The sequence below is a fragment of the Agelaius phoeniceus genome, chromosome 13 (assembly GCF_051311805.1).
Source record: "Agelaius phoeniceus isolate bAgePho1 chromosome 13, bAgePho1.hap1, whole genome shotgun sequence".
Lineage (NCBI taxonomy): Eukaryota > Metazoa > Chordata > Aves > Passeriformes > Icteridae > Agelaius > Agelaius phoeniceus.
Window position 1 is genome coordinate 3,710,263 of NC_135277.1, and position 21,699 is coordinate 3,731,961.

At 43.9% G+C, this 21,699-nt stretch overlaps 1 protein-coding gene across 2 annotated transcripts in view; it reads left to right on the forward strand.

Annotated features, from left to right (window-relative positions):
• The first annotated feature begins 803 nt into the window (after window positions 1–803).
• The window catches only part of IGF1R (insulin like growth factor 1 receptor), a 170,805-nt gene continuing 149,909 nt past the window's right edge, over window positions 804–21,699 (forward strand). The window contains exon 1 of one of the 2 annotated variants that reach the window (XM_054641934.2): window positions 804–1,100. In XM_054641934.2, the coding sequence (XP_054497909.1) occupies window positions 1,007–1,100 (94 nt within the window). In that variant the 5' untranslated portion in view covers window positions 804–1,006. The remainder of the gene's footprint in view (window positions 1,101–21,699) is intronic. The other variant, XM_054641935.2, reaches the window with a different exon arrangement.

Genomic DNA, 21,699 nt, shown 5'->3' on the forward strand with positions numbered 1-21,699 from the left:
GCGAAGAGGAGAGCTGCGGGGGGAGGAGGCGGGGTGCTGAGCGCTCCGCTCGCCCCGCTGCTGCTGCTGCTGCTGCCGCTGCTGCTGCTTTGTGTGTGTGTCCTGGATTCGGCTTTTTTTTCCTTTTTTTTCTTTCTTTTTTTTTTCCTTTTTTTTTTTTTTTTTGGAGAAGGAGCTTGTGGCAGCCGCGCCGAGGAGAGGAAGAGGAGGAGTAGGGGGGAAGCCTTTTTAATTCATTTTCGACCCAAATTCTGCATTTCGAGCCTCTGCAGGCAGCCGGACTCGTGGTGGCGGCGGCGGTGTTGTTGTGGGTGGTGGTTGTGCGTGGGGTGTCCCCCCCACCCTCCCCGGCGGAGCGGGGAGCGGAGCCGCGGGGATCCCGCCGGGGCAGCCCCGTCCCCGCGCGGGGGGACGGCGGAGCTGTTGTTGTTTTGTAATAGGATTGTCTGGGTCGCGCCCCCCCCTTCCCCTCCCTCCGCGGCCCTCCCAGTTTTTGTGTCTCTGTGTGTGTGCGTGTGTGCGGTGTTTGAAAATGGAGGTTGAAGATGCCGACTGCCAGCCCCGATGTGCCTCGTGTTTGCTGCTCCTGTGCACGATGTACTACCGCAGCCAGCGCTGAGGGGAGACGGCGGCGCCCCCCGCCCGCCGCCCCGAGCCCGCCCCGCCGCCCCGGAGACAGCGTCGCCCCGGGGCTTCCATGCCTTGTTGTTGTTGCCGTTAATACATCGTGAATATCTGTGTATTTTTGGTGTGGTTGCTCCGGAAGATCAACACCCAGGGACCTCAACAACCCTCCGGTTTGCCGCTCCGAAGGGTCGTGGCTTTTTTTTTTTTTTTTCCCTTCATTTCTTGAGGCAACGTGGATTTATTTACCCTGCCCCGCTGCTCCTCCGCCGCTCGTTATTTTTAGAGGACGGGGAGAGGAAAGAAAGCGAACAATTTTGGACTTCTTTTTGCTTTGTTTTGTTTTCGGAAAGGGGGATTTTGTCCAATTAAAGAAAGAGGAATGAAGTCTGGCGCTGGAGGAGGGTCCCTCGCCGTCGTCTGGGGGTTCCTGCTCGTCTTCGCCGCACTTTGTCTGTGGCCAACAAATGGGGAAAGTGAGTACAGTGCGCGCCCCGGGGTGCGGCGAGGGACCCCGCCGTGAGGGAGCCCCTGAGTGAGGGGCTGCCGGGGAAGGGGCGAGGGCGGCGGCTGCCTGTGTGTGTTTGGGGGGGCGTGAGGGGGTCCCTGTGTGTGTGGGGGGCTTCCTCTGTGTGTGTGTGTGGGGGGTTATTCTGTGAATGTGCGTGTGTGTGTTTATGTGGGTGTTGTGCGTGTATGTGAGGGGGGGTCCCTGTATGAATGTGTGTGAGTGGGCTGGTGATGGGGGGGCCTCGCTGCGTGTGTGGATGCGTGAGGGGCTCCCTGTGTTTGGGTGTGTGTGTGTGAGGGGCTCCCTGTGTGTGTGTGTGGGGGCTGCCGAAAGGGTTCCCTGTGTGTGTGAAGGGGTTCCCTCTGTGTGTGAGGGGGTTCCCTGTGCGAGGGGCTCCCTCTCCGTGTGTGTCTGTGCGTGAGGGGCTTCCCTGCGTGTCTGGGCTGTGTGCGAGGGGCTCCCTGTCCTTGGGGGGGTTGTGAGGGCTCCCTGTTCGTACCGGGCTCGGTGTGAGGGGCTCCCTGCCCGTGGCTCTGAGGGGGGCTCCCGGGGCTCGCGCCGTTTCCCGCCGCGGCGCCGAGCGGGTCTCGCCCCTGCCCGCGGGGCTCTGCGTGTTTTCCTACTGTTACGCGTCTGCTCCTCGAGCACGTTTAACAACCCGGGGCTGCGCGTCTCCCTCCCTGCCATGCCCGCCTTCCTTCCCGGGAGGCGGCTGCCTGCTGGTACACACGGGTCGGCAGCGCCGCAGCCCCGAGCCCGGCGGAGGGGGCCGTGCCCCTCCTTTGTGTCTCCCCCGAGCGCGGGGCAGCGCTCAGACGCCGCAGCCAGGGCTGCGAGCTGCGTAGTAAACACTCGCAGGGCTGGGAAGGACTCCGCTCGCTTTCCCCGCATGGAAGGAGCTTGATCTCTGTCAATATTTAGAGGCCGTATGCAATAACCTGCCGTAGTGAGTGAGGAATTCCTGGAAATGAACGCCTTGCCTTTTATTGCCGCTTTACCGCCGAGGAGGGGTTCCACTCGCTGTGCGCGGGGTGCGGAATTACGGCGGCATCCCGCAATCTAAAGGTCACAGGCTGCCGTTAATTTAAAAAAAAAAAAAAGAATTAATTCGCACATTGACGCTTTACGTTTGTGGTTCTATAGAAAGGTTTGATGGCCGAACGGGCTGCGATCTTAGGGGTGATGCATTTTTCTGAGCGGCCGTGTTGCACGCAGCGCCGGGGCTGGAGCAGCGTGCGAGCCGCTTCCCCGGGAGCACCGGGAGAACGCGGATCGCGATCGTGGCGCGGGGCCCGGCTCCCTCCTGCCGCGGATCCTCAGCCCATCCCCGCGGCCGCCCGCCTCGCTCGGGAGCTGCCAGAGCCCCGACTTTGTTTTCGTGCGTTTCCAACCTGTGATTGTGTTGCAGTGCCCGCCCCTCTCGGGCGCAGGGGGAATCGAGGGGGCAGGGAGGGCTGCGCTGCCATTGATTACACTGCAATCATCGCCGGATTAATCCCGGGGCTGATCGGTTTTCTCCTGGTATGTCGGGCTCACGCTGGATTGAGGATCTCTTGCATGAAATTAGCCTTCCCTTGTTTCCTGGAGTATCTCTGTAGACGGAGAGATGGTAAATGTGCCTTTGAGCCCAACCATTTTAAACAGTGCTCCCTCTCCTTCAGCGTCTGCAGAAACAGGGATGTTCCTGTACTGCATCCTGATGCTTTAATTTCTTCTGCCGTGTATTTTTCAATACACTCCTGGAGCTGTTGTTGCGTGCCTCTCCCTTTCAGAAAGATACGCGTTGTTGGAGGGAAGGAACGAGGAGATCAAATTTCTCCATTTTAAATGTAAAGGGAAAGAATTCAGGAGGCAGGAGGGCTTTTCTAAAAGTAGTGGTTTCAGATTGAAAAGAAAGGGAAGTTCTTTGGATGCACTGACAGTGAGGCTGAGTACACAAAAAAAGATAAGTGAGCAAGAAGCACATAGACGGAGCCTGTAATGCATGTTAAGTAATAATTATGTTTCGTTAGGCAGTAAATGCCTGTTAACTCCTTTCAAATTAAGGCCCAGTGTAGGCTTTTGGGCCGGCCAGGGCTGAAGAGCTGCAGTCTTACTTCCATGAGTTGAACTTTCTGGCTTGAGCTGTTTTCAAGAGGGAAGATTAATCTTTAGGTTTAAAAACAAAACCCCCGTGCCCTTCTTCAGGGAAGGGCTTACAAAGGATCCAGTAGCGTGGAGAAACAGAGCAGGAGGAGGAGGAGATTTGGTGCATTCTTAAACTGCTAGGATACACACTTAGAATTGTTTTCCTTGTCGTACCTGGTACAAAGTACCTTGAAATAAAAATGCTCACCCAGCTCTGGCAATGAAGTAATGCAGGAAGAGTATGTTAGGATTTTAGGTTCTAGTCCTCTGAAGTGTTTGTGGTTACCACTTACCTAAAATGAACATCCTGAATGAAATATCTTCTGAAGAAGATCCAGGCATTTAAATATGGAAAGATACGCTGAAAAACTTGTCTTAGCTGAATACTGCCTCTAATCGATTGTCTTTGTAGTTTACAGTTTAATAGCCTTTGTTTTCACGAGTTATTGCTGAAAGAATTTTGCTGTTAGGGGGAAAAATGATCTCCAGAGCAGATGTTTTACATCTCTTCATATTCTTCTCTCTCCCCACAATAGTGGAAGGAAGATTAATCTTAATTTTTATTTGTTTTTCATATATACTGTGTCATAGCTAAAAGGCACTTCCATTTTCGGTCAAACAAGCAAGGCATTCCTAAATAGGAATACAAAGGAGTTACAACTGGAGGGGAGAGACCCATCCCTTTAATGCTAAATTATATAAAATGTGTGTGTAGTTATGTGACAGAAACCTCTTTAAAATGCAGGTAGCTTCAGTGGAGAGCTTCCGATTCAGAAAAAGTCATTAAAAAATGCCGAGAATTCCCTGAGATTGAGTTAGAACGGCACAAAAATGGAAGTGAGAAGACCTTTCATTAAGCTAGAGTTTGTGGTGCTGTACCCGTGCGTTTGATGTGTAAAGCTACAACTGTTGGAGGCTGTTTGATGCTGGGGGTGGGTTTAGGATGAGGCGTAAACACGGTGTTTTCTTCCTTTTCTCCCTAGAGCATGATGGGGGTTTTGATTTTCAGCCTTCTGTGTATTTACAGAGGGAATGTCTAGGAGGGAACGGGTTAAACACTTAGAAGGAAAATAATAGTTTTAGGTGTGATAATACTCCAGATTGATGGATATCTTGATGGGTCTGCTCATGTTAGCGCTGAGCTTTTGTTTGTCTATCCAGGCTGGATGTTGTGTTTCTGATAATGAACAGTAGCTCATGCTGATGCTTAATCTCTCTCCCAGGTTGCTTAGTAAAGCCCTCATGACCTGCTGAGTGTCGGCGTTACACACACCTCGCTTTTGCATCAGCATTTTCCTGTACACCCAGTGGTTAGGGAGTGTTGGTGACTGGGAGTTGGATAATTCCTGCTGTAATTGAGGTTGTGAGCAGAAAATGCCAGAGCCAGTGAGGAATTGGCATCAGGGGCGTGCAGCAGAAAGGGGAGAGGAGGGGAGTGATGGTGCCTGGAGTCCCGGGCAGGGAGAGTGAGCCAGGCAGTACTTGGACCATTCTTTGATTGTGTTGGGTTGGACTTCTAGTTTGCAAACCAGAACTGGAGCAAAGGCTTGTGTGAGTCAGAAACGGAGAGGGTTAGGAAATGGAAGGGACTTAGCTAATATCAGGCAAAATGTGTTGAACGTGAGGAAGCAGAGGGATGGGTGTGGAAAAAGGGTGTGTTGGAAGTTTCAGTGTTGAACCAGCATTTGAGGGAGAAACACTGGGGGGTTTTGTGTGTGTAAAGTGAAGAAAATTTAACTTAGTTTTTGTGTTCTGAGAAGTGAGGGAAGGAAGGGGCTGCCGAGAGCAAGAAGACAGATCAATTAGATTGACTTCAGCCCAACAGAGGACATGATTTATTTGGTTTAATAGGGAAATTGCTCAGATATGATCAACTACTGTGTTAATTTTCATGTCAGCTTTTCCCTGATGTGTTTTTCCTCCAAACTAATTCTAGGGTATAGTTAAAGCACACGCCAGTGATGCTGAAATTGTTTTCATCTTGAAAGATACACACAAAATCTAATGTTAAAGAGCATCCACGTGATGATTTTTGAATCTGTCTTCATTGGTAAATAATTAATTTCTAACAGTATGTGTTACCATGGGAAAAGTTGTTTCAAATCCTGTTTAATTTTCTGCTAAACTGGCAATTTACTAAGGAGATCTTGGAGGAGAATTTTTTTTTAAGCATCTAACATTTAAAATTAAAATCCATTTCAGGGCTGCAACTATTAGCTTTAAAGGATAATTTCAGTTCATGTTTAACTAATGCCTTTTCTCTTCCCCAGTAATTTTTGTTTTCTTTTTACTCTGAGGTAGATTTTACCAGTGATCACTGGAACGATTCTCTCAGTGAGAGCAGAAGAGGCAGTTTTGTTAAATGATTAATTATATTGTGTGTATATTCCATCTGTGTGAATTGTGAGCTACCGCAAACTTCACTGGAGAGAAGTTTGTTTATGGTCCTGAACTTTGAGAGAGAGAGAGGAGAGAGAGGCAATAACACATGCAGGAAACCTGTTTTTCTCACACTGGATGTTAACTTTGTGATCCCACACAGCAAACAACTTATCTAGCTCATCATCTGTAATGGCTCTAAAGTTCATAACTTACAAAATGTGCTGAATTAAATTATTTTTTAGAAGTTAATGTATTTATCTGAATTATCTGTAGTTAAATTAATGAACTTCATGAGCATTATTGTACTTGAAAAGCTGATGGCAACTGAAAAAATTCCTGGAACTTTGGTTTATGAAATTAAATACATTCTTACTTGGATCTCAGTGTAAAGCTTTCACATTTGGAAATGCTTTCGGATGTTATCAAGTAGCAGCTGTTTTTTATTTATGTGTGATTGCGTACATAGGAATGGGTAAACTGCAGTTTATTATTGAAAACTATTGTGGATGCTAAATTTAAAAAAAAGCTGCAGTTTAAGTAATTGTCTCGGGAGTCTCATAATTAAAGTTGTTGCAGATTTGTAGTTGCAGTTTAATTTGGATCTTCCTGACAGAGCTGAGCTTTTAAGGTTTCTGGGCTTTGGTGCTAATGGAACGTGCTGCTTTTAAGAGTTTGTGTGCAGAAAGACTTTGGGAATGCAGTGATGTGTTTGAAAGGTAGAAATACTGTTTTAGTATTTTGATCTATTTGACATGTATAATTTTTCTATCACTGTAAATTGTATAGACAGCTTCTTTGTGTAGGTTAGTTGGATTAGTTTTTATGATTTATGAAAGCCACTTATAAAAGAATAGTTTCACTTTTTTTTTTTTAATTTTTTTTTTTTTATTGTACAAAAGCAGAACTCAACAAACAGCAGTTGATGAAGACACATTGGTGGTTGTTAGCCAGCCTGTCTTGTGTGTGGTTTTTTTGGGCTGCTTTTTTTTCCCTGTTAGCCAAGTCATGACAGGTACAATCTGGACTGATTTCTGGAGTACTATATTTGTCTTTTTTTGTGTCCAGAACTGTCTGACAGAAACTTTGAGGACGGGCAAAGGATGAGCAGCACACAGTGTTCATTCATATGTTTCTGTGCTCTGCAAACAGCTGTACCGAGTCCTCAAGCTCAAAGATAGATTCTGGTTCCTTTAGACAGGACTTGTTGGTTTTGCTCATTAAGTTTGATAACACTTTGACTTATTAATTAATTAAGGAGATGCATTCTGGCAAACCCGGGTGTGTTGTGAAGGTTTAACTCGCCCTTATCACTGAAAGTTTTGCTTTCTAACCTTTGCAAATGCAAAACATGAGCCATTCCCTTAGGATATCTTGCAAGACACCAATTAACTTCTTCAGTGTTGATATCCTCAGGAAGTTGCTGTTGTGGCACGAGATTGTTTAAAATGTGCTGAAAAGCAAAATTGTTTCTTTATTTACTGATTGATTTGCATATGACTTCTAAACTTTAATGTAACAGAATTTTATTTATTTATTTTGAAATATCCAGACCTGTTCATTTCCAGTTAGTCTGTTTCTTTCTTGGTAAACTTGATGGTATGAGCAGAAAGAAACATTTGTGTATTTCAGTGACTTCCCAGAGTATTTTTCAATGAGACTATTTTCATTGACCTGTCTGAGGAGAATGGATCTTGCACCCCAATGAAGTACTTAGTTTATTCCTTTAGAGGACCAATCCACTAGTAACTAATTGGGGAGAATATCAAATGCCCACTTTTGCAGCAGCACAAAGTCATTTTAATAATAGCTTAGAGCACTAATTCCCACTGTCACTGAAGTGCTGACCGGGTTGGGTTTTAAGACTTTGTTTCGTTGCTGACTTCAAAAAAGTGTACGTGGTGCAAATGAATCTTTTAAAGCAGTAAACAGTGACACTGCACGTGTATGTGCTTTGCCACCATAGTTTGTAAGTTCAGTGTGTGTGTCCTGCTTTGGTGAGTCCTTGGTTTGGGAAGGTGTGCTTGGGGCAGGTCCCCTGGCCGAATGCGTTTGTTTGCCTGTGTTGCCAGCGAGGCACACGTTGCTGCAATAGCTCTGTGACCGGTCAGGGAATGTTATCTCCAACCCCTTATTGGTGCCATTACATGCTGTAAAGATAGCTCTGTTTACTTGGAAGTGTGAGCATCAACTGATCAAAACACTTTCTCTTAACAGGTGGGCTTTTTTTGGAGTTCTTTGTTGAACATCCCTTCTGCCTGTGCTGGGAGCAGTGTCAGAAAATGACAGCATCAGGCAGATGCAGGAAATATTAAGAGTTTTTAATGACAGAGGCAAACTTTACACAAGTGGTTATCCCCTGCTGTTGAATTGGTGATGGGTCATTTTTACTGACTGTTTCCAGCAGCTTTGTAGTTTTTTCCTTTAATATGAACAATTTGCAAATTATTACACTACTCATTTAAGTGAGCTCCTTACACAATACTGTTCAAATAGCAGAGGGTTTGATTGGAGCATGAAAGAAGAATTTTTTGAAGTTCAGAATGCATGAAATGAATACACGCTGAAGTAGTCAAAGATCCCTTGTACTTTATCAGAGAGCAGTCTGCTTGAATGAAAGGTACTGTACCTGCTGTTAAGTTTATAAACTTGGTTTATACAGATTACTTTTTAAATTATTCATGATGCTATGTTACAAGTATATCTGACAGGTTTAAAATAAATGGCTTGATGGTAAGAGGGAGCATGCATAAATTAGAACTGGGATAATGTGCTCTTTGAAGTATCTCTCCCATTTGTTACTACTGGAATACAGTAGGTAACTGCAGCTGAGTGTGTGATTCTCCAGTGAGAGTACATCATTATCTTCAAACTGTGGTGTAGTGGCAGTTCTTGTGTGAGACAGATGAGACGAAGCTGCAGGGAGGACCAAGGTGCTCCCTTTGTTTTTAGTTACAGACACATTTCTACTCAAACAGGGAGAGCATTTACGGGATGAAAAGTTTAAGCACAGCAGTTGAAAGGGTCTGCTGATTGCCGTGTGTTGCTGAGGTTAGGGTGGCATCGCTTTGTTTTATTTACTCTTCTCTGTTAGCATTGCTGTGGGTTTGTAAGAGCTGTTCTAGCAAGGTGCTTGTGCTTAATGGGACCCAGTGTCTGATTTGCATGTGGATCGTGGTACTCAGCTTGAGAAGTCTTCCAGGAAAAGTTTGCAAGAGCTGAGCCATTGTGTTTGGAGAGCGTTATTGGTGGGGAAAGAGAATTCCAGGTCTCTTGGATGCAGAAACGGCTTCCCCAAACATAAATTGACTCAGTGCTCATTTTCCTGATTCTGTAGACAGGCAGCTCATTATGTTTGAGAAGCAAGCTCCCGAAGGAATTTATGGGATAGGGGAAAAAGCCCCCATAATGATGTGTGATAGAGCAGCCATAAAAATGATTGCAGGATTTTCTGAAAGTGGAAGGTCTTCTTATAGAGTGGGATAGTTCAAACCTTAAGCCTTAGTCAAAGGGATACAGCATTTTGGAGAAAGATCTGGTGACAGCTGCCCCTGGAAACTGTCTATAACCAACTCCTTACAAGAGAATTGGCTTGTGCTTGCAGGGAAGGGCTTTATCCTGGATCTCACTGAGCTACTTTCCTTATTATTTCCATTGGCTTCAGTTTGGAGTTGTCTCCACATTTTGACCTTCTACAAGTAGTACTTTTTACTTCCCTGCTGCTCTTCTCAGATCCCCTTGGTATGTTTGTGTGAGAGCAGCCTTGGAAGGTTTGAAGAGTGCACTCTGTTCATGTTGGGCAGGGAGTGAGGAACCAGCCCTGCATGGTAGGAACGGACACGTGTTCACTCAGCTCAGCTGACCTCGGAGTAACACTTGGCTGAAGTGTGAAGAGTCGAAATGGCAATGGAAATTCCTTGTTTGCTCTGTCCCTGTGCTCTGCCAGGGCAGAAGTTACTTTTATTGTGTTCTTTTTTTCTCTTTTGGGGATTTTTGATGTGTAGTTCGGTTGTAGTCTTCCTTAGTCAAATTCAATGTGTCCCACTGGGGATTTGGTTTGTTCTCCAAAATACTGCTGGACTTACATAGCATGGGTTGGTTTTTTTTTTTTTTAAGCTTTCAGGTAGTTCTACCTTTCTTTTAGCTGAGAACCAACTTTAGAGAGACTCAGCAGGGTGATGAGGGAAACTTTTAAGAGTTCAGAGTTCCACTGGATAGAAGGGGGAGCCCACAGGAATTGTGATCGAGCCTGACTTCATCTACTGGATTAGCTGTTACTTCTCTCTGGTTGTTCTGAACCCCAGCAGGATGAAGCAGCTTGTGTTGCAGTTAACACCACCTTGCAGTTCCTTGTGGCTGAAGCTTTTGTCACATTGTTTGTTTGTGAGATGGATGTAAATGTATTGATCTCTTGCAAACACCGTGTCTCCCGTGATGCATGGAATGAGTGAATGTCCACCTGTGTTCAGAGATAAATATAAGTTCTGTTACTCTGTGCACTGAGCTCCTCTTCCTCAGACCTGAAGATGGGAGACTGAGGGAAGTTGAAGGCCAGTAGGACGTGTGACCACTTGTATGTGCAGGAGGATGCAAGAAGTCAAAGGGTCTCTGTTGTTAGTCCTGTTGCTTGTGCGCCTTGGATATGGAGATTTTGTGTTATTAAGTGATGTTGGTGTTCCCTGCAGCTATGTCCTTGGTGGAGCTGGGGTCTCTGCAGTTGTCCCTGTAGAAAAGAGTAGCAATGGGGTGTAAGAAAAGCAAGTTTGTTATTTCAAACTTGAGACTTGGCTTGGTTGGAGACTGACTTGAGCCTTCCAGGGTCCTGCCTGGGAGTGACTGAAGGTTTGTTTGTTTCTTTTTTTGTGTGACTGCTAATAAAATGTTTATATTTTTGTCACATTGGAGTAGGCTGACTACGTGGACAAATATTTTCATTTATACTGTCTCAACAAGAGGCATGACATACATATCGAATGTTCACATTCTGGTGCGAGAGTCTCTTTTAAGATTCAAGCTTAGATATTCTTAGGTGGGTTGTGGTTCTGAAGGAGCAAAGGCTCTTCCAAGTCAGTGCAGTTGTTGTCCTGCAGGAATCAGGCAGAGAAGTGCAGTGGAGTGTGTGTGCTGGAGGTTCTGGGCTGCAGCAGAGCACACATGAAACACACATCTGTTTGTACACGGGCTGTGCAGCTCTTTGGGCAGTTCATTGTTTAAATAAACATGTTGCACTAGCTGTGAGGCTTCAGTGCCAAATGCCCACTGATGAGATGTATGAGGGTTTTGTTGTTCCCAAGCCACACTGAGGAACACAACAGCTTTATAATTCAACATGTTTGAGGAAGATTACAGAAAGAATTTGGGGTGGATCGAAATCAGCACTTCAAAAGCGACAGCTTTAGAGTAACTCAGCTACAGCACAGTGCAGCCCATGGAAAATCACTGTCATCTTAACAGATGCAGTGTTATTTTGGAGATTCCACTGTATAAATACATGGACTGTGGTTAAATTGTGATGGCAACAGATGCAATCTCAGTTCTCGATTCTTTCATCTCCTTAATATTTAAAAATACCCCACAAAGTGAAAAAAAAAAAACCCAGCCAACATCAAGGCTGAAAATATTCCTTCTGTAAATCGCTGGGGCTCTACCTTTATGGCCCGATACCATTTTGGGTGCATCACTGTGGATGAGACTTGGAGAGAGTAAATGCTCATCTCTGTGAGGGAGCTGCAAATGCTGCTACTCACGATTTATTGTACCATTTGCATATGAATGGAATTATTCAGCTCTACTTAAGAAATGTCAGCAAGATTGAAGTCAGAGTTGGTTAACCTGGCAAAAAGATATTTCCAGTATTTTTCATGAAAGAAAGTGATAGTATGTAGACAAGAATTACACATTCCACTGGCTAAGCCAACGCTGTCTGAGGATTTTCTTGGTGTCTTTGTAGTTGATATCAGTGACTTTATTTTTAAATTTGTCTGTAATACATTGCAGTGTTGAAGGGAAAGAGAGTTGGAATGTGGGAATCAGATGCTGTATCACAATGCTGCATAGCTGTGTTCACATTTGCTTTTCTTTCCAGATTTGATTTTGTTTAAATATTGATTTGAAAAGTATAAATTCAGAGCAGGGGTCTTCCTTTTAATGAAGAGCAAATAAAGCGTAGCAAGATGTTTTTACTGGTGCATTCACCTTTATCCATCCACTAGTTGGATAGAAAAGCCTCAAGTTAAATACTGTAATTTTAAGTACTGGATTTTAAAAGGAACCAGATAATTTGTGTGAGCATTGGTAGTCATGCATGCTAAAATAGGGAGCGATCACATCTCGTGCTTTGGGAGCTGCCAGTATTGAAGAAATTGTATTCCTCCTCCGGGTGTCTGTATTTCCCTCCCCATTTGTAAAATACAGAAAGTGCTGTCCTTGGGGGGTGGTTAAAGGCTCAGTTTCTGCAGCAGGGATGTGACTTGGGATGCTCCTGTGGCTCTGTCATCCAGGTGACAGCACTTTCACTGGGAAGCTGCTCCTTGCCAGGCGTTCCATGACTGTACTCTGAACAGAAGTGTGAGGATGGGGGTGTTGGCATCAGCTGACTGATAAGGAGATAGTATATTGCACTAAAAATACACCCAGGTCTTCACAGGCAGCTGTGAGCATTACCTGGTGTCATGTGCAGCGAGAATGAGACAGAAGTTGAGGTGGGTTGAGCGTGGCTCGGCCTCACTGCGAGGATGTGCTGGGACGCTCTCTGTTCATTCCAGGGGATTTCTCTTCCTTCAGGAGCAGCTGCTCACAGGAGTGTGCAGCTCTTCAGTGTTCCCTGCGTGTTGCACGTGTGGCCACAGCCCTTGTTCACTGCAGGACCAAAACACTGCTCTGAGCTCAGCATGACCGTCCCTGCTCCCGGTGTCTCGTGCCTCGAGCTTGTGTTCAATGCCCTTGCAGCTTCTCCCAGGGCTGCTGACGTGGGAGGAGGTGAATCCTGTTTAGTGGGGAGAAGGGGAGAGTGAAGGGGCTGAGGATGTAATTGCCATGTCATGTTTTCTGATTTTTGCAGGGGGAGGGAGGGATGCTGCATTTGGGATGCCTGCACACCCTGGTTGTGTGCATTCCCCTCTGTTCTCATGGAAGTGCCAGGGGGATGGGATCACGTGGCTTTGCAACCTTCTGGTGAAAATGTTTTGAATTTGATCCAATTTGTCCCTCAAAGTTTATTTATTCCTTAGTGTGAAGGCCTCAGAGCACTACTAGTATGTATTTTTTTTCTTTTATTGAGATGAAGTAAATGGATTTCATAGTGACTTACAGCGGCAAGCAGGAAGAGCTCGCTCTGAATACAGTTTGAATCTCATTTTGCATATTTTTAGTTGGATGTTTTTAGTGACTGACAGCTGTTAGAACTCTGATTCACAAACAGCCATTTTTGAAAGTACAGACCTTTTTGCTAGTGAATAGCAATGTGTTTCTACAAATTCATGTAAATAATTAGATGCCTTGGATGCATTGGCTCAGATCCTTAATTTTCACATTTTTAAGTGACAAAATGGCAAATGATGTATTTTCTGGTAGATTACTTCTCATTTGTGTTATTTTTTTATTTGGATGGAAAATGGAATTTTAATTGAAATGCAGAAGATCTGGGTTTTAAGACTTAATTAAAACTCCAAGTGTGAAGGAGAGGCATGATTAAAATAAAATAAACAGAGAAAATAGTTTGTCATTGTTTCTCAAAAGTTTAGAGTTCACAGATCTTGCCCACTTACTGTTTCACAGGTTTCTATGCAGGGAGTCCTTTTTAATTTGGGATTAAGAGCTCGTTGAACTGAACCACTGGCATAAACTGAAATGAGGCACTGCAGAAGTAGCTGTTGAAAGTAAAAGCTCTCTGAGCATTTCATCAAAGGGTGGCTCCAAGAGAGCGCTGAACAGCAAATTCACCAGTCCCAACTTTTTTTTTGGTGTAAATTATATGCTTACTATTTTTATTTTATTTAAATTACAGTAGGCATTTGCCCTAATATATGCTGTTACAGTTTCATGTTAGATTTGTAATTAAGTTTATTTTTAGAAGAATGCATTTAAGTGGTTTATATAAAATGATTTTCTATTTTTGTAAATGAAATAATTGTTTTTTATTGACTTTCGATTTCATGCAAATGTGGGGGTTTTTTTTTTGGCTTGAAGGTTGTGTAAGCAGAAAGAAATTAATGATTTGAGAGTGTTTTCATAATACGAAGAATAGAAGATTCGTTGTCAGTAGCTGGGGACACTGATGGGCAGAGTTAACTCTTATTTAGACATGTTGGTATTGAGCGAGGATGGATGTTAGAGGGTGTGGTGCAGTTGGTTTATATAATAAATGTTGCCATTGATTATTTTTCCTGGTTGCGTTGAGAAAGACACATCGTGAGTGCGTTTGGGATCTGACGCAAAACCGTCAGAATGTCGGAATCCCAAAACTTTCGCAATCCGGGGCAAATCTGATGGACAAGTGAGTGTTAATTGTGAGTGAGCCAGATTTGCTATTTTTAATTTGGCCTCGCTATCACGTCTCTTCACAGATGAATTCGAAGGCTACAGGGAGTTGAATGATGAGTCACTATTGAGTTAGTAAAATCACAATTGATCTCCATTTCCTGTTGATTCCAAAATTACTGAAGTGTGAAAGCTGAGAGTGACTGATCACTTCTTGGAGGGGAGTTTGAGGGTGGAATGTGGAAGTGACTCTCTCTGAAGTAACTCAACGCTGCCCTGGGTGTCAGGACAGGGATGTCTGCAGTGAGAACAGGTGTGTGTGTGATGGTCCGGCCGGCTGAGTTACCTCCAAGGAATGATAATCCGCACACTGAAACACGCTCACCCCGCAGCCAGGTGGGGGGAAGAGGTGTCTTCAGTGGCTAATGATAGAAGCTGAAGATTAGTTTGCATTAGTCTCCTCGGTGCTGGAGTTGTCATTGACCTGTATTTTTGTTGCTTGGTCAGACCATTCATTCTCCCCTGAAATCCCAGTGCTCCCAGTGCTGGTGCTGTGCACCTGCTCCTCTGCAGCGAGGCACAGTGGCAGAGGGGGGATGCAGGGGCAGCAGAGGGGTGGGACGCAGAACATTTTGTGTGTCTGTTGTTGTTTGCAATTACCTTCTGATGAATGGCAAATCATCTGTCATTCTGCAGCTTTGTTCTTTTCTTGTGATGGAAATGCTCTTTTGACAGATACTAATTAGAAACACTGTGGTAAGTGCAGGTAAGATTTAAAATTTCTTTTTTTCCTTCCTAGAACTTACTGTTAGCAAAACCTTTTTTTTTCCTTTGGTTAGGAACTATTAAGTCACATTACTAGACTCTGCCCACGTTGCATATGTGAGAGTAAATTCTGCTGAAAGGGGATTTGTTGGAAGAAATTAAAGGGAGGATGTACACTGTTCTGAGTTATACTGGAAGCAAGCTATAAAGAAGCCTTGAATTATCACTTCAGGAAGAGAGAACTTAGTTTAGTTCCCTGGAGGACTAAGAGGAGGTGGGAGGATGCTCCTCTGCTGCATCCCTCACAAAATTCTGATTTTAAAGAATTTTTCTGAAGGGGTATTCTCAAAGGGGAAGTAACAACCTGTGTTCTGCCTAACTTTTCAGATGGTCTTTGAACCATTGAAACTTGTCCTGGCTGTACACTCTGATATACTGTGTTAAAACAGAAATAAAGAACCAAGAGAAAAAGAAATATACCTTTTCCTTGGAAAGCATATACAAATTTTCCTCAATGTTGCCATAATTAGGATTGTAGAAAACTGGGAATGGGGACAAGAAGGGATGGCTGACCCTGCGGAGAAGAACTCAGTTTTTGAATTTGTAAACAAAACAGGACAAAAAAAAAAAAATCCTGCCGGCTTCCTGACAGGCAGGGTGTGCGGTTTCCAGTCAGAGGTGCTGATTCAGTTGGTCTGGCTTTTGCAAGGGAACAACGAGAGGAATAAATTGCTCTGAGAGGGTGTAAAGAACTTTCCTTTCCTCTAGAAAAAGTTGAGCAAACATGGAACACTGAGTTGCATGGTTGAAATTTGGTGAGGCGTGGAAAGGACACTGGTTTTCAGCAAAGTATGATGTTTGTTCAGAGTGTTGTGAATTCAGGAGTAAGAGTTGCCACACTTTAAAGACACCTCTCAGTCGAACTGAGGTTTAAAGGAGCTGCAAGAAGCTTTATGAGGAGCGATCTTGGCAGTTCCCAATGCTGCCACTTCCAGAGGATCTTCAAATACTCACAGCCACACCTTGATACCTTATATCTTGCCTTGTAGGGTCTCTGTTGATATGCCCACTACAAGAGCACTTTGTTAAGACCAATTAAATGTATAATATTTGTATAATACTTGTGTTTTGGAAAAATCAATATGACCAGTTTCCCTTTGAAATGACAAGATGCCTGTTGTGCTGACAGAGTAGAACACATTAGGAAGTGATGCTTTGTATCCTCTCAAGAGTAATGTGCTCTTGTTTTCTCTTAATCAGCAGGATGTTCTCCTGTATGTCAGATGTCTTAGTTGTTTTTGTGATCTCTATCAGAGAAGAGTGAGGGGGGAAAATGTCAGAGGAACAGAACAGGTTTAAAAGGTTTATAGCAGAGAAAGCCTGCAGCCCTGCATTTCTGTTTAAGTGAAAGTGGTAATCACCACCTTAGGGTTGGACACTTCGTGTTTATGTTTGTGCTTTAAACAATAAATAAATAAACAATAAATAAAAGAACAACTTGCCCTTCAGAAGAACATAATTCATAGCCTGTTGAAATACTCTGGAGCATAAGGGATATAATTAACCCTTTTCCCTTTAGCGGGGTTGTGTTTCAGAAGCAAGATGTCTAACACATCATTTGCCAGTTCACTGAAGTAAGGATTTTTCAAGTTGATTGTCTGAAAATCAGACTTCTTCCTCCCTCCATTGCCTTCCCCTCCTTCCCTATTTTCTGAGCTGCAGTTTCCAAATTTGTAATAGGTCTAGTAGTGGTTGCTTTTTTTTTTTTTTTTTTTTTTAAAAATAAAAAAACAACTTAAAAGTAGCCATTGAGAAGGAAAGCCTATTTCCCATCACTCTTGCTCAAGGCTATAGAGAATAGATCTTGGAAGTTCAGGCACTTATCCAGGCTTTTCAGAGGAATTTTTAAGAGATGCTTTTGATGCAGCGAAGGAAGAGCAAAGACTTGAAAGCACTGACAGCACAACCAGGATTTGGCTCAGTGCATGAACAAAACCTCTTCCCGTGATCCTTGAATATTTTGCTTTACTGATCAGGTCTTGGGTAGCACAAATCAATTCTTAACTATTCCCTCAGATAGTTTTGGTATGATTCAGTGAAAATGGGCTGAAATAAGACAGAACCTGAAATGCTTCCAACTCTTTTTTTCCCATCTTGACTCTCCTTGAAGTATGTGAATTAGTGTGAGAAAGTGTCTGTAGCTCCCACCGGGTCAAATGGAGGTTGAGATAAAAATACTCGTCTCTGTGTGTATCGTAATATTGATCGTGGTGTGGTAAATAATTCCTTGGCAGCAGGATTGCCAAGTCTGATGTTTTACACTTCATTTGTAAGTTCTGGTGCAGTCTTACTTCTTCTTTCTCTGTGCTCAGACCTGCTTTTTGTTCTTTGATGGATATCTGCTTCATTACTTCCTTTTGACCAGCCTTTCCTTTCTGATAAACCATCATCCTTTGGTTTGGTTTAGCTGCCTGGAGCTCGCAGGGTCTGTTAGTCACAGTATTCTCTTTTTGTTGTGACATTTTAATAAATTAACGGTCTGCATGAAGACCCATTCCTGTTTCTCGCCTCTCGGGCATGGGTGTGCACCAGTTCACACCAAAACAAAGATTGCTTCCCGGGCTCTTTCTTTGAATTTCTTTGTTTTTATCTGTTCCATTGTACACGTCTTTACACAGTGTTACCCGACACAGTCATTCCTGTCACTTAGGCACCTCCTTCTTTAGGCACTCATGTTTTCCAAAGGGGGCTAGGAAGTTTTCTGTTAAAGGCAGTGTGGCCCTTTCACAGGTCGGGGGTGGCTCCGAGTTCAGGACTTTGTCTGTGTCCTAAATTGCTGGTTAACTGTGGAGGCAATGAGACCAAGTCCTGGTTTCTGACTCTGAAGCTGAATGAAGCTGGCATGCGGTAAAGCTAAGCACTGTCGGCTCAGATGTGTTTTCTTAACATGGAACCAACTAGCCTTGCACAAATACCGTGGTTTTCTTTCACAACAGCGGCGCGGGGCCAGCCGAGCTGTCAGACGGGTGAGGCGAGGCCGAGGGCTGTCCGTCACCTCTGCTCCCACACCAGTTCACCTTCAAGCTGACAGCTGGAAAGGAGGGTGTTCTTGTCCAAATCCTTTTTACCTGTGCTTTTCCCCCCTCCTTACTTAGTTTTTCTTTCTCTGGCTGGGTTTAAAGCTTTGTGTTTGGCCGTGGATGTGGCGCCGTTACCCGGCGCGGTTGTGCCACCGAACGCCCGCCCGGCAGCACAGCTTGTGTTGGCAGGAGCTGCTTGGCTGATGGGACTTCATGTTGTTTGGGCAGGCAAATCATAGCTACAGGCAGAAGAATGCCTTTTTTGGGGTGGCTGTAGTGGCACAGTGGAGATTAGATTCTTCTGCCTCCCAGATTGGCAGCTGGTTTTGCTGTTGATGATGGTGGGGAAGGATGTGGGGTGCTATAATTAGTTGTGGGATTTCAGAGCTTGGAGAAACCTTCCTTGTGTCCGAAGGAAACAGTCTCACCAGAGCTTTTTTGAGTGTAGTCTGGGTCCAGAGAGAGGTTTGCTGTGATGCAGTCATGTAGCCCAATTCTCAAATCTTGTGAGCAGCTTCTGCCCATGTGTCAGTCTCCTTCTCATCAGATATTCAGAATCATTTTTTGGGGTGGTCTCTCTGTTTGAGGGATGGCAGTCATTGAGATCAGCTAATATTGTTTTGTCTGTCTTGCAGAATGTAAAGTGTCTGAATTGTTATAATGATACAAAGGTTTCTGAATGCAATGAAACTAAACAATATGTCACTTAGGTTTATATATTTAGTAGTGTATTACAGGGTTCATGTGGTTTCTCTTGCTTCCCTTTGTCTAGTTCCTCCTTTCATCTGTTGCAGTGGATAAAGTTCACTGTTTAATTTTTAATCAAAGTTCTCTAAGGAAAGATTTCTTACCATAGGTTAATTATAAATATATTTTCTATAATAATTTAAATATTAAATAGTGCACATTTGTTAATACTTTACCGAAGAAACACACCTGCTCACAGGCTGAGGTTCCAGGTGTTCTAGTGCTAAACCACTTTTGACAGCAGTTGCTCACTCCACAGTTCCGCCAGGGAGGATATTTTTATTTTAATTCCATCAACCAGGTCATGGCAGTTAAGTTCTATTGCAGTTGAGAAAATTTGAGTCTGAAAACTTCTTGTGTGTCATGTCCCCCTGCCTAAGATGAAAATTGCTTTTTGAGAGGATGAGATATTTTGAAGTAGTGATCTTTCCAAAAATGGTGCATTTCAAGAATCAGTTCAGGTTAAACCTAGAAAAGCATGTTTAGATCCACTTTTTCCTGGTGAATGCAACAAGCTAATTTTAATGATGACTTTAAAGTTGTGTGCCTGAGATAAATCTCGTTTTGTGTACATCCCTCTGTAGATATCCACTATAAAAACAAAGCAAAACCTTCACTCAGTTGTTTTTCTCTCCTTCATGTTATCCATCTTTTCTGACTCAAATTTCTTCTGATTTTTTCCATTATCTCCTTCATGATCAGAACAAATAGTGAAATAGTGCCATGGAGCTGGGTACAGTCAGATTGTTTGTTCTTCATCTGTGCCTTTAGGTAGGAGAGGGGTGTGTATAGAAGGTAAAGGATAAAAACAGTGATGGAGACAGCTCTCCATCTTGGTATTGCCTTGATTTGCCTTCTGGAATAAATCTGTGCTGCTGCAGATCCCAGTGGGGGGAGGTTCCTGCAGTTGGGAGTGCCTAGAGCAGCATCCAGCTTTGATATTGCTGCTTGGTTTGTCCTACTCCCATCTCCTGCAATTTCCTGCATCCTCTTCCCCCCAAAGTCTTGCAACACCCTTCTTGCAACACTCTTCCCCCCAGTTTTGGCTGAGAAGGGGGGTGGAGTGGTAATCCCTGATGAGGAGCTGCTGAATGAAAGGTGCCATGGATTTATTTGTCTCACCCTGTTGGACCCACTGCTTTCTCACGGGGGAATTTGTTAGAAATGCATCAGGGCAACCTGTTGCACTCCAGGCTCTCCAGAAGCACCTACCAGAGGGTGAACAGTAATTCTCCTGCTTGCTCTGCCATTCCAGATAAAAGTGGATATGGTGACAGGAATTGCAGTTGCCAAGCAATAGAACTTAGCATAGCCTGGCTGGTTAAATACCCAAACTGTTCTGCTCACCAGAACTGCAGCATCGTGCATCACCCACAGTGCATCTAGGCAGTGTCTAAAACTGTGTTTGAGTTTGGAAATCCAGTGTCTTGGGCAGTATGTAAATGTAAAACAGACAGTATGGGCTGAAATGTCACCTTGGATGTAAGTGTGGTAAGCTGCTGGAAGTAAACCACTGTGGGCTCTTCTCTTTTTAACAAGTTATATATATTTAGATTATTTTATTTTTTATTTTTACTGTTTTACAGTGAGGTTCAATCAATTGCTGATGAGAACATGTGCATAGATTGTTGAAAATCCTATACTCAAGCTTTCCTTGTGTTTTCAGAGAAATGAAATTCCCGGAGTTCTAGTGGTTGACTGTGCCTAAAGAGCTCTGGTTTCCCATGCTCAGCCTTGTTTATCTGGCAGCTTCTCACCTGTGTGCATTAAGGATGTTTTGTTTGAGGAGGGACTCACCTTGAGTGGTATCACAGAGGTGTTTGGTTCTCTTTTTCCACGGTTATTGTGCTGTGATGCCTCAGAGACAATAAATAGCGTGTGAACACTGCCCTCGTGGAACAAAGGACACTTCCCTTGCTGGGGCTGGGTTTGTGATAATAAAAGCCAGTCAGAAGCATCCAATTCACCAGGAAAGCGAGTTCACATAGGAACTCCTGGTGTAGCTGCTTTGCTTTGCATTTGCCTTAAATTGTGTTCTGGTGCAAGTGTTTTTGGTTGATAAGGCCTGAACTGTGTTACCTTGTCTCTGGCGCCAGCCCATGTGTTTTACCTTGTGTTTGGAGAGGAAGGTTCTTTTTTCAGTCTAGTTAGCTCATGGCTGGAAAGCCCCACAGCACCTGCATATATGTAATTTAATACCTTTAAAGCCCTTTTTGGGAATTGCAAGTTGGTCATATTTTAACTGCCTTGAGAAAGCAGGTTACAGCATGACCCATGTGATTTTTAAGCTGTGTAGTTGCCATGTGAAGGGAGGGGTGGGAGAGCTCTGTGTTCTGTTAAATGAAGTTTGATAGCATTAACTTTTTCTTCTGTTCAGTTAGATCAATTTTTTAGCACCATGTTCAATTTCTATTTTGTTGGAAATAAGGGACTAATGGAAGTCTTCGTTCAGTTTGTTAAAACAGAAACATTGCTGTGGAAGGCCAGAGAATGTGGGATTTCTGTGTTTGATTGCTTAAGAGCTGGTTAGCACAGCATAGTAGGGCCCTGTGTTGCATATTGTTAAGAGTAATTGCATCAGACTTGTAATTTTTCTGTGGATCTATGACTCACTATTAAATCCTTTGCTGACCATTATGGATGCAATTGTATGTTATGATATTTTTTTGTCAGTTGGCTTCTAATGAAGCCTGAATGATCTGGCCTGATTATCCAGCCATTTTTGGAAAATAATAATAATACTAAACAAATTCCCCAAAAGCTTTTAAAGAGTGACAGCTTTCCTGGATTACTGCAGGGTGGCAACCTGGCAGGCAACTAAGGGCATGGTCAAGTCTTCCTAAATGTGAGTTGCTGAGCCCAGCCACATGATGAATTTTCATTCTGGAAGAATTTGGCTGCTTATCCCAGCTACCTAAGTGTATATCCCATAGGTTTCTGTCAGCCAGTTGCTGAGTCACTTGGATGTGCAGACAACTGTTTTAAAAA